Raw genomic sequence first — 12,826 nt, 5'->3', positions numbered from 1 at the left:
TTGTCTTAATAGAAGGTCTTTGTATAGTAATAATCCATATCGTTGTGCAATAACTAATTCAGGAACTGTAAAGAACTTTTTAATAGAAGCTTCGCAATACTTTATAAATTTACAAATGTTTAAAAATGGGAAATTAACACAACCTCCTTGTTTTAAAGGTTTTATGCAGACCATTAATGGTGTAATACGATTTTTTAAGAAGAAAAACCTGTGAAACAAAAAAAAATGGTGTATTAAAACATTTTTTTAGTATTTTTCGACAAAATGGTGGCTGTAATAAAAATCCAACAGCCAGAACGATTAGGACTTTAATAAGAAGTAATTGTATTTTTTCTTTATGCAAATCTAAAGGGATAAATTGTGAGGCAACCCAAGAAGATGACAATCCAGTATTAATTGACCTAGTAAACCCACGAAAAAAAATTAATTCTAAATGTTTAATAATATCTTCTGATTCTGGCACAGAATATATTTTTAATACAGCTTTCTCTTCTTCTTTGTCGACTGACGAAGACTCTATTAACAACGAAAATATAATGAATGATGTTACTTTGGAGGACTGTTCTGTTACATACTTTGCAGGATATTTGGTCTATAAATGTATGAAAAAATTTAACTGTAATCACTGTAAAAATGAATTATTCATAGATAAACTTGAAATTATAAAAACATTTTACTTTTACTTAACTAAAATTATACTTTATTTGGTAATGAAAATTGACTTAAAACGCCATCAAATACATTTAATAAAACGATAAATAAAATTTTAAATATTTTTTAAGATTATTTCGAAAAACATTTGCATAAAAAGAATAGATAATATGAATTAATTCAGCGTACAAAAAAATGTATAATTATAAAATGGTTAGACGAATCTATCCGGGTACTTAATATCATGTTGGTCTCCGATACGGTATTATTCAGTTTCTTGTACTCCTTCATTTAGTGATATAAGAAACATAGGCCCGTATGCATAGTCGTTTAAGTTTCACCTAAGCACAGTTCTGTAAAAATGCGTTTCGTAGTTAATTTTAAGGTTGTGCTGTTACTTATAGTTGTTAGATGGCCAGGAAGTTATCATGACAGCTTTATATTTAGTGGAAGTCATGCAAACAAATATTTTTCTGAAAACACATTTAATATGTTATTACTTGGCGATGGTGGTATGTATATATTATTTTATCGGTAGTATATAAAGTTTGGAATATTTTATGAACATTAATAATATGATAGTACTTTTTTTACTGTTTTTAGTTTAAAAAAATAGTTATAAACAAACAAGATAATTTAATTCATGAATTATATTAAACTATAACAGTAGCAGCAACTTAACTTTATACTTAGTTATGAAAATAATAACATCTTAATTATAAGGTTCATCACATAGTATAAATATATAAAATTTTATATTTAACACCAAAATGGACTTCGAAATCCGATACTAAGTCCAAAATTGTTTTTATCAAATGCTCCAATTATTGTTTTAGATGTTAGTAAACAAAACGATTCTGAAATTTCTTCTACAATTGACTTACGTTTAGAAATAGAAGCTGATGATAATTTAACTGGTGTTAGTGCTTATTGTATGTTAATACACGACCGCATAGTTGAGTATTCGCCATTTACCCGAGAAGTGCGTAAACTCGTATAATATAGTTTTTTTGTTTTGGTTTTAGTATATAAGAAGTCCTTGTCACTGTTAAGATCTCTATTTTTAAATTAATAATGGATTATTTTGGTCATCATATAAATCATTTCAATGATATCGGAGTTGGTAAATATTTAAATTCGAAATTAATTGATTTGGAAAATAGTATAAAAAATTCTATCTTAGAAACTCAGACTGGTTTAAAAGATAGTTTAGAAAAAAAACTAAATACACATAATGAATCAATAACTAATGTTTCAAAAAATACAATAGAAACAATAAAATCTGAATTAAATAACTCATTCAAAGAATGTATCACTAGTTTGGAAAATAAAATAAATATGACGTTAATGAATGATGAATTAGAAAAAAAATTAGAAAAAAGTTTAGACAAAAAAACGAATGATGCTATGATAAAATTAGTAAATGAAGCTAGGGTTAAATTAAATAAAGATTATTATGAATGAATGATTGTTTAAAACTTTAGATGCTTTTATTTTCTAAATTAACCGATAAAGCATACACGCCGATTAGAGGAAGTCAACATGCGGCTGGATACGATCTAAAAAGTGCATACCAATATATTGTAGTAGCACATGGAAAAGAATTGATTAAGACCGATCTACAAATTGTGGTACCACATGGTACATATGGACGAATTGCACCGAGATCAGGATTAGCATGGAAACATTTTATTGATGTTGGAGGTATGCTTATAAAATCTAATCACTAAATAAAATGTTATATATTTTTTTTTAAAATCCTAGCTGGAGTAATTGATCAAGATTATCGCGGAAACGTTGGTATTCTCCTATTCAATCATTCTGATGTAGACTTTATCGTTCAACGTGGAGATCGAGTAGCACAACTAATATGTGAAAAAATTGTGTATCCAGAACTCAGGGAACTTCGGTCATTAGATGAAACTGATAGAGGAGAAAAAGGATTCGGTTCTTCAGGATAATTTTCATGTGTGTTAGGTAGAATGTATGTAATTTAAAATTGATTTAGCTTTGAATAATAGATACAAAAAACCTTTATGTAAGTTTATTTTATACTATACAGATTGATAAATCATAAAATATTATAATTATTATGATTAATAAAAGGTATTATACTATATAAAGAGATGTTGTTATTCATTTCTAGTTTAATTTACTACAATTTGTAAAAATGGGCGGTAAAGCCCCAAATTACTACTACTCACATTGCCTGTCGCTTATGGATGAGTCTTTGGTTGGATCCTAATAGGTGCTGCTTTTTATGGGACTTTTATCAAAAAATGTTTAGGAGACCTAAAAGTTCCAAACGAGCATTCGTCAAAAAAGCAGCGGATGCGACACGGAACCTTGGAGCACTAAGTGAGGATCAAAAAAGACATTTTGAACAAATTGTACAAGAAAAAATGGAACATTTGGACAAAATAATAGCTCTCGAACAGGAAAAAAAAAATTAAAACGACAGTGTTGCAGCCAAAAAAAATTGCAAAAGTGATTTTTAAATTGGCTAAAATGTCTGATGACAAAGAGTCTAAATGACGTTAATTATTTATTTATTATTATTGTACCTGAGAACGGTCGGTTTTCGCGTATGAGGACCTGGGTTGGGCCTGGCGGCGGCAATGATCGTCCACGCCACGACGTTCGTTCGGCCCTGAAACGTTCCGAAGGGGCCTTCTCTACTCTCTCGAACGCAATCAGATCCCGCATTAGCTGGTCAACATCCGTGTGTTTGGCAACAATAAAGGTGCGTGCGAGATCCTGCGAGGCGTATCCCATAATGATTTGTTCGGCAATGTCTGTACAATCTTATTTTAACGAATGACATAAACGTTCCTTGTTGTGAAAATAAACCAGGGCGTTTCACCTTTCCCTTGTACCCGAGTCTGCATTTTTTGGAACTTCCGGAAGAAACTCGTCTTACCCACAAATGTTTTTTTGAACGCCTCTTCGAAAGCATTCAAATGTACAATCTTCTCCAAACGGGCCAGTAGCCGGACCGACAAGTATCGACGCGCAGTTCGTAATTTAAATGCACCTAGCCACGTATGGAGGACCAATGAATTAATATTGGTGAGCCATTCAGTAGCTAACCGTTCTTCACCGATATCACCGTTAAAGTCGACTACGGTTTGCGAAAAGTCAGGCATTACCTGGTAGTTTGTGTCCGCCGCACGTATAGAATCATTACACTCATTATTATTTCGGTTCGGCGAATTTTTTGCTACCGGCCCAACGGAAACTCGGTGGAGCAAAACAACACGACGGAAGTAATTTAAAAAAATAATATTTGTGTGTATTTATAGCTGATTGTCAACAAGACTAGTTTCACATACAGGGTCGAACACCTTGCACTGGCAGAGCATACACTCTACTTAATTTCTATGTAGCGACTGTTAAATGATACAATATAGTATTAACGGACTTATGGTTAGGAGGTGGGGTTTCAACGACGATCACAATACTCAGTATAAACGAATTAACGTAGGTAGACGTAGATATGCGTGAGACGTTATTGTTTATCTATGATTATTATTATTATCATTATTATTACTATAATACTTTGTTTGATTAACGTTATTACTTGTTATCGAACTACTGATAGTACAAGTGTTAAATGATTCATACGAACACTAAATATCGTCATTTATATTTTTATTACTTATTTATTGGTGATTTCATTGTAATAATTTTACATGTAGAAAACGAAAATTACTGCTTCCCCAAATTCTGAAATACATTCACATTGTATTAAAACAATGTACTAGTCACGACCACAGTGTTGAATTTAGACATGTTGAAGGTCAATAGATATCATAGACAAAAACAAATATTCGATATAAAAACAATAATTGTGTTTATTAGTAAAAATGTTGCTACATTTTTTTTCACGTCTAACTTTCAAGTATTCTCCACCAATTGGAATACAGACGGCTTATAAGATTGGTAGTTCAGGTTTTTTTTTACAGCTGACTGCCTACCTAAGACTTACCAAACAAGTTTGGCTCCTAAGTGTGGCCTAAGTTTTTCTCTAAGACAATCACCCGCCCGAAGGAACTAATCGCCAGTAGCTGAGATTCAAAACAGTGCGGTGACCCTGCGTTTCTACAATGTCATCTTACTCAGACATGCGGCTAGTTAAATATAAAAACCATAGTTGTTTGTGAAAATATTGTCACTTACAAAACAAAAATCAGAATTACCTCATTTTTCTCATGTCTTCATCACCTTCGCCTTCATCCTAACTATTTGGGGCCGTCCGGTGTCCACCTTTGTCCTAAACCCTCCATCAACACAATATAATATCATATCCTCTTTGTAAACACCAGCAGTCCTCATATAGCCCTATCATTCTCAATCGCATCGAACCACCTTATTCAGGTCTTCCTTTATCCTCTATCTCTTAAGTTTATTTCCATTACCATCATTACGCTTCCGATTCCTCTTTCCTCGAACAAGCATAAACGTGCAAAATATAGTGTAACTACTTAATTAAAAATAATAAGTATAAAATAAATATTTAAAAAATAAACGATGTAATGCGAGGATATATAAATATGAGGATAAATAATATGCAGGGTGTTCCAAAATGATTCGACAATTGAAATAACTTGTTCTAGTGAATATTTAAAAAAAAAAAAATGTTTAAATTAATTTATGCTCATTTGCGCAATAACTACCAGGTTTTTTTTATTGCACTTAACTATTTTACTTTTTTTAATTATTTTTTTTTGTTACATTGTTTTTAAAAAATTAGATAGCCATTTTTTTATGAATATTTTGCTGAAAATGCTGATTAGTCGATAACCGATTTGGATAATAACGTTTTAAGTTAATTTTTCGAATCATTGAGGAACACCCTGTATACACTTATTTTAGTTCTTGTTCTAAAAAAATATAAGTTTTGGATGTAAGGTGTTATTATTACTATTGATAACATTTTACCGAGAATTCAACACTGTGTTAATTTAGTGCATTTAAAAACGAACAAGTTTAAAATGGGACTACTCACATCAAGTTTATTAGACCAATCGAACTGTTGATCGTCGGTTAATGAGTTCTTCTTAATAGAGTCAATAAAAAGCTGTCTCAGGTAATCATAATTAGGTTCTTCGAAGAAATCCAAACGTCTTGAATACTTCAAATATTCGGCCATTTCTTTTCAAATAAAAAAAAAACACAGGCATATATTAACCAAACACCACAATTAGGTAAACCTACAGAAACTATTCCATATCGTGATCCAAAAAAAGTTCTAACTGATGTCATTTTCTTTTTTTGAAGGGACACAACACTTATATTATCTTAGAAAAATTGTCTACATACGTTAAAAGATACGGAACAAAATGTGTCTTCGATCGAAACATTTTTGAAATTGTTATAATTATAAGAGTATTTTCTTTTATTTCGTTACTTCAAACTTTAGTTACATATTCGACTACAACAAAATGCAAAAACCCCAATTTTGAAAAATAGAAGATAAGGTACCTTTTCCCATGGACGCTCATTTAGAACCGGTTTACTTAGAGCCTAGTTAGGATCACCTGTTATACTTTACAATTGTAGTACCTGTTGATCTTACCACTCGGTAGATCTATTACCCGTTGGATGAATTCCGTTACTTTTTTATTTACTGCCTAATTCGTTTTAAACTTAAATCACCGTGTATAATGTATTCATTTACCAGGATAACCTTCACAGAGGGTCTCTATGGGCGTGTTTCTTTTGGTATCGCCAATTTTCTGATATCTTTCCTTTAGGTTAGCCGCTTTCAACCCTTGCCACGGTAAAGAACCCCTCAAAAAGTACATAAACATATGGCCAAGCGATTCCAGGTCGTCGCGACGACTTTGTTCTTCGTACGGTGAACACAGTCGTTGATTAGTTTCATTTTATAAGTTCACTTTAACCAAAATATAACATTTTACCTTTGCCTAAGTGTGTGTTGATGCTCATGTACCTTGCGGTGCCCGTGAGGTTCTTGTTTTCTCTATAAGGAATATGCTTGTTTGTCTGCGCGTCTCTATACTCTTTGGCCAATCCAAAATCTAAACTTAAATATGTTCTTAACGATATTGACAATTTTTTTTTTTTACTAACAAAACAAAATAATGTTTGCTTAGGTAGCCGCACGTTTACCAATTATGAAAATTACATTGTCTTTTTTCAGTTTTTGTCTGCCGATAACGAAATTTTCGGGTTTGACGTCTCTGTACACTAAACGTTTTTTGTGCACGTATTCTATCCGGTGTAACTGAAAACAAAATTACAGTTTATTATTATTTTTTTTTTGCGACTTGTGCTTATAACGATTTAAACGGTTACTAAAGCCCATTTTTGTAAAAAAAAGTATACTCTTTTAAATACATTAAAATTAAAAAGGCTAAGAAGAAAATACCTATAAAAATACTTGATATGGATCTAAAGGTCCCGTTATCGAAAATTGCAGTCACAAACTACAAGCATTTTTTTTTAATTTCGATTATGTCAACTTTTTTTTAGCAATATTTGTATAAGATATAACTTTTACATGACCTACAGACAGTTTGGTTGTAAAAATGTATGATGTCTTGTACGGTAATGTGCCTTTATAGACCTCTCTTCAGCATATTATACTGTTTGGAAAAATATACTGCTGTGGAAAGTGGAAACTAGCTAAAATTATACAATGCTTAGTCTTGCTGCGTTATATCGGGACAACGGCTTTCCTCAGTGTTCAGTTTTGGCACCAATACTGTTCATTGTGTACGACCATGATACAGTCTATACAGTCTCCAAAAAATTTTCTTACGCTGATGGCGCAAGTTGAGGATACACTAACTTCTAACTTCGCCCTACATAAAATATTTTTACAAAAATGGAGACTGACCAAACCCTTCTAAAATAATGGTAACAGCCTTTCACCTTAATAACAAAGAGGCCATTTGAGAATTAACAGTAAATTTCTGTGGGAAAACAATCTGCAATAGTATATATTGGGATAACACTACATATATCGAACCCTTTCGTTCCTGGGATTTTTTTTTTTCGAAAAAAAAATCAACAATTATTTTACGTATTGGACTGATATTGATTATCAATATTGCTGTGTTTATTTTATTATCATCAATCTATACTAGAACTTGTGTTTAAAGACATTTTGAGAAAGTTGTATATGTTATAGTTCCATTTTAAATCTACCTTCGGTCTAATTTTCAAATATAAATCTCTAAGACTTTGCTTGAAAAAGTGAAATAAAGACAAAAATTCTATCCCTTCTAGGGGAAATGGTTTATGATATTTTTTTGTTTTGTTAATGTTTATCGATAGTACTATGTTTGAAAAACAATTCATATAAATTTGGAACTTTTTCGACTATTTTTAAAAAAGTTATAGAGCATCGTAATTTTAAGTTGAAAAATTTGTAAATATGAATGTTTTTCTCGATTTTGATGGGGAAGGGGTGACTTTTTAAAATTTTTGGCCTAGTAAAGTACCTTTTAGGTATAATTTCTGATCTATAGAGTTGCTACACGAAGAAATCGGTTCAGTGGTTTACGAGATATCGTGGGTCCAGACACAAAAATAAAAAATAAAAACACATCATTGTAAAAACAATACTTTCTCAGCTCCGCACCGAAGCTAAAATGGTCACTTCTAATTATTATTATTATTATTTAAATGTTTTAAACCGAAACCCTATGCAGAATGTAGGCTAACTTTAAAAAAAATAAGCATTAAATAGTAATAAAAAAATTCTTAACATACGTAATATATATATATATATATATATATATATATATATATATATATATATATATATATATATATAATTTTTTTTTTAACAACAAATCGTGACTACAAATAAAAATTTTTTTTATATAGTCAAGATAATATTAAAAAACTTTACTAAACGTGTCTTTTGTTAAATTAATCACTCAGTACATATGAAACAAATTTTCTTAAAAGTACAAAACTATTATTATAGAAACAAAAATATACATTCCACATTTACAGCCTTTAATTCATTGTAATATTTATAAAAATATGGCAAATGTACGTATTTCATAAACCTTGACTAAAACATTACTTGAAAAAGCGAAGTTTTTACCTCTTTTGGGGGAAGGGGTTTCGTTATTTATTTGGTATGTCAACTTATATTGGTATTGTTGTCGTATAAGTACTTTTTGGTATACCCATACTATATAAACACACACAGTTAGCCTTTTTCTGACCAGCCTGTCGTGGGACTCACCCTAAGTATGATTCACCTTATTGAGCTAAGGTAATAATAATCCATTATCTCCTAACTCGTTTGTATTCGGGTTAGAAAATATATTTTGTTACAATCCGAATTGAACCAGTGTCTATATCTGGGTGTAGGCCTACAGGAAAGCGAATAGTGGCTAAACTCACAGCAATAAACTTATCGTTGTCTCAGTGGCTTTATTCAGAATATAATCTTTAAACCCTTTAATAATGATGGAGAGCTAATGCTTTATTATTAATCAAAAAGTAAGTTAAACGTAAAAGTTAACATACAAAATTATAATATTGTTATCATTAAATTTTAATAAAAAAGTTATAGCTTATCGTAATTTAAGAGAAAAAATTTAACTTTTTAAATTGTTTGGCCAGTAAAATATAACAGACGAAGGACATGAGTTTATTTCAACTGAACGACTTCAAATTTTGTATAACCCATTTTTTTATTTAATTGAAACTGACTCCTCAATAGTGCAACATTAGGTTAATTTATGGGCCACCCTAGTGAACATGAACTTTATCCTTTTTTTGAAAGAACATTCCAATCCTATTTTTTATGTAATTAAAAAAAATCAATCGCTATGTTATAAAATGTATGATATTGACTTAATAGAATTAATAATAGTACCACTTGTATGGCAATCAGCAATACGGTTTTCAATGTGAAATGCCTGTTACACAATGTAAACAGTTCTTCTAGCGAGGGTCCTAACAATTCTAAGACCAACGCGTTGTAGAGTCTTCCAGCCATGCCGTAAAAATATACTTTTGGAAAGCCATGTATTGCGTGGTTCTTTTCTAAAATCATAATACAATTATATCAATTAAATATGTCTCATGTTTTATCATAATCAACTAGTGTTAATAGGACAGAGCGGTCTGGAATACTTTAATGACATTGACAATCAATTATGCGATACCAAAATACATTTTATCAGATAATGGGAACGTGTTAAACATTTAGGATTTAAGGGTACCGATAAATTGTACTACAATCGCATCCAACTATGTAGGTATATTTAGTAATTAGTAGAGCATTAGTATTAGAGTACCTGTCGCTCCGAGTATTTTATACAACCTATATTCGAGTACCAGTTGAGGCATTTTACTCTTGATCGGCTCCTATAACACAAAATGTCTTAGACTAGATAACATTTGTAAAATCCACGTACTCAAATATTAGTGTAATGTATTTAAATAATATATCGTATGTGCGTAAGAAACGTGGATAAGTCATTGAAATCAAATTGTTCAGTAGGCCTTATATTATATGTAAGTGCATTTTTTAATTTGTTCGTGAATTTCAAGTCTCACAGATGTTTTTGTATGTTTGTAGTTAATAATGAAATGTTGGGTATATGTCTTATCTCCAATTAAATAGAAAAAACAATAAGTTAATCCAAAAGAAACATTGATGAAATTATCACGCTTTGACAAATAAAGTGAGACTTAACCTTAAGTACAAAAAATATTTTTCGAGTGTACAGATATTTTTTTCATAAAGTACAAAGTACAAACAAATTGCCAGATTTAAAGTTTTTAATTAAAACATTGTAACTTAAAATAGATTAAAAAGTTGTGATAAGAGATTATTCTTGTATAAGAAAATCGAATTTGTTTAGTTATAGTTTGAAGTAGACTCGTCAATATTATCAATAGAATAACAATATATGGCATACCGTCTTTATGGCGACGTCTTCGTCACTCAACATGTTTTTTCCAAGCCTTATTTCTCCGAAATTACCTTTTCCAAACCGTTTGCCGAGCTTATAGTGACTGCCTACCATTAACGTACTGGAGTTGCGAGCCATCGGCACTGGATTGTTCAATTCAAATTTTTGAGTGGTTCCCTGTACAGTTTTTGTTAGTTTTTTCGTCTGGGACATAATATTTCGAATACCTTATTAGATTTTAGTCTAACGTTATATCGATTTTATTTTAAAAAAAGTTCTTGATGATATAAGAGCAGTATATAATTCTGTAACAGAATATTTTTGTTACTTATTGTTCAGGTACGAGTTTCTATTTGTACCAAATTTATTTTTGCACTTGACAGTTTCCTTTACCTAAGCTCGCGTTTAAGTAAATATGTTCTGTTACCACGGATACACGCGTTGTTAATATTTTATGATGTGATAATGTTGAAATTTGTGATATTGTATCAAAAAGTAATTCTATGCACTATAGTCCAAGACATCCTACAATCAGCGTTAACATTTGGACTAAGCGTTGAAAGGTAAAATTAAATGGTGACTTAATCAGTGCATGTTAACCACATGTAATACCGCTTACATAACTGTCACACTGAATCAACAGATGATCCCACAGAACGATTCAACCAAATCTGGGAATGCATCTTGACTCGCGCCTAACTACTTAACTTCACTAGAAGTAGATTGCTAGTCATTTAAAAAAAAAATATTATATTTATTTAAAATATTAATATATTGTCATCGAAAAAATAATAATAATTACATCTTTTAAAAAAAAAAACCAGTGGATGGGGTCGAGGCGTAGTGGGAATAAGGCATATTGGTGAGGGGGATATCTTAGCTGTAGATATACAAGCATTGTGAAGTTTTAGTTTAAAAATTAGACTCAATGTGGATTTAATATGGGACTATTAAGCATAAAATGTTCTCAAAACTCTGTAAATAAAGTTTTTTTTAATAAAAACCAAAAAGGGAACATAACGTTTTCATCTTATCAAGTTTTTAGGTTGCTATATAATTAATAGTCAACAGGTATTCGAGAAATATTTATTTAATTTTTTCAATAATTTAACACTTTTTCATTTAATAATTTTAACGTTTTTCTCGCATGTTTAACTTTTGCTTATTAATTAAATTTAGCCATGTGATTTATTGCGTCTGATTTAATATCATAATAATCTATTAATTGCTGGTTAACTTCAAAATTTAGATTTGAATGTAAATAAATATACATTACTATTAATAATTTTAATATAAATTATCTACATAACTTGGATACATATTCTTTTCTCAATACTAATTTATTCATACATAGTCGAGTACTAACACTATATTTTATAAATGAACACAAAAAAGCAAGTGGCTTTACATTTCGCCGGGCAAAACGTTTTTCGTATCTTGCGGCGATTAGCCAACTGATTCGTATATTATATATAACTCAAATAAAATTAGGAAAAACAAAAATTATGAAATAAAAAAAAAAATGTATTATACAAATTTTTACGACTATTCAAATAAATATATTGATAGATTCACCTATGTAAAACTGGCGTCAAAGCACTATGTAAAAAAATGACAATTTATGACATATCATATTGTACTATTCTGTTTATTATTGTATTGTTTTCCTGCCGTATTATATGTTTTTATACCATTTTATAAATACATTTTGTAAAATAATGTGTACAATGTTTGACCTATGGATTTGTACTTACTGACAACTAAAAAAAAAAAATAGGCGGCGGAATCAATATGTAAAAATTTCCGGCGGAGTCGATAGCCTTCGGCGCGATCGATACATTTTTGGCAGGTAAAAAGGTTATTTCGGCGGAATCGATATACGCCCACTATTTTATGATTCATTTAAAAACCAATAGTAATAATATTAGTTCATACATTATATTGTAGAGATGCAAGTCTCGAATATGTTAACAGGTAATTTTTCTACGCAGCTGTTAATATCATACTAGAGTGGTCACTGGCCTATCACACTAATAACGGTTGATAATTATTAAATTTTAGGCTCCATCACTCCATGCTAACAATTATCCGTATCACATTGATAACTTAGTCATTAACTTATTTTCAAGTAATTTTTTTTTTAGGGCTTAATTATTGCATAAAGACTGTCCTGTCAGCTTTAATGTTTGCACTGTATCAATACGAAATATTAGTGTGTTGCTCGCCAAACAACATACGGTTAATTATACAGTTCATTTTAT

The 12,826-nt window shown here is 30.4% G+C and overlaps 2 protein-coding genes across 2 annotated transcripts; one reads left to right on the top strand and one right to left on the bottom strand.

The window, feature by feature from the left end:
- The first annotated feature begins 2,093 nt into the window (after positions 1-2,093).
- Positions 2,094-2,614, top strand: LOC126847684 (deoxyuridine 5'-triphosphate nucleotidohydrolase, mitochondrial-like). Its single transcript, XM_050588061.1, has 2 exons — positions 2,094-2,355; positions 2,416-2,614. Exons 1-2 carry the CDS (start codon positions 2,136-2,138, stop codon positions 2,610-2,612), a joined length of 417 nt encoding a protein of 138 aa, XP_050444018.1. The 5' UTR covers positions 2,094-2,135; the 3' UTR covers positions 2,613-2,614.
- A 2,985-nt stretch (positions 2,615-5,599) lies between these two features.
- On the bottom strand, positions 5,600-10,760 carry LOC126847691 (casein kinase I-like). The gene is made up of 7 exons (XM_050588069.1): positions 10,572-10,760; positions 9,945-10,014; positions 9,521-9,690; positions 6,787-6,901; positions 6,576-6,695; positions 6,332-6,502; positions 5,600-5,805 (listed from the first exon to the last, which is right to left on the bottom strand). The coding sequence occupies exons 1-7, from the start codon at positions 10,701-10,703 to the stop codon at positions 5,600-5,602; spliced, it is 984 nt and encodes a 327-aa protein (XP_050444026.1). The 5' UTR covers positions 10,704-10,760.
- Between the last annotated feature and the right edge of the window lie 2,066 nt (positions 10,761-12,826).

This window comes from Adelges cooleyi, unplaced genomic scaffold, assembly GCF_023614345.1.
Source record: "Adelges cooleyi isolate 19-005CV unplaced genomic scaffold, UGA_ACOO_1.1 ACOO_flye_CR_arks_rails_tigmint_CR_PRNA_117, whole genome shotgun sequence".
NCBI classification, from domain to species: Eukaryota; Metazoa; Arthropoda; class Insecta; order Hemiptera; family Adelgidae; genus Adelges; species Adelges cooleyi.
Note: the sequence above shows the minus strand (reverse complement) of the source record. Positions and strands in the feature narration are given on the sequence as shown.

Coding starts and splice junctions, on each gene's coding strand:
- LOC126847684 (XM_050588061.1), top strand. CDS start 2,136: ATGCTTTTATTTTCTAAATTAACCGATAAAGCATACACGCCGATTAGA. Junction 2,356..2,415: donor ACATTTTATTGATGTTGGAG/GTATGCTTATAA, acceptor TTAAAATCCTAG/CTGGAGTAATTGATCAAGAT.
- LOC126847691 (XM_050588069.1), bottom strand. CDS start 10,703: ATGGCTCGCAACTCCAGTACGTTAATGGTAGGCAGTCACTATAAGCTC. Junction 9,691..9,944: donor TAAAATACTCGGAGCGACAG/GTACTCTAATAC, acceptor TTATGATTTTAG/AAAAGAACCACGCAATACAT. Junction 6,696..6,786: donor CAATGTAATTTTCATAATTG/GTAAACGTGCGG, acceptor ATTTAAGTTTAG/ATTTTGGATTGGCCAAAGAG.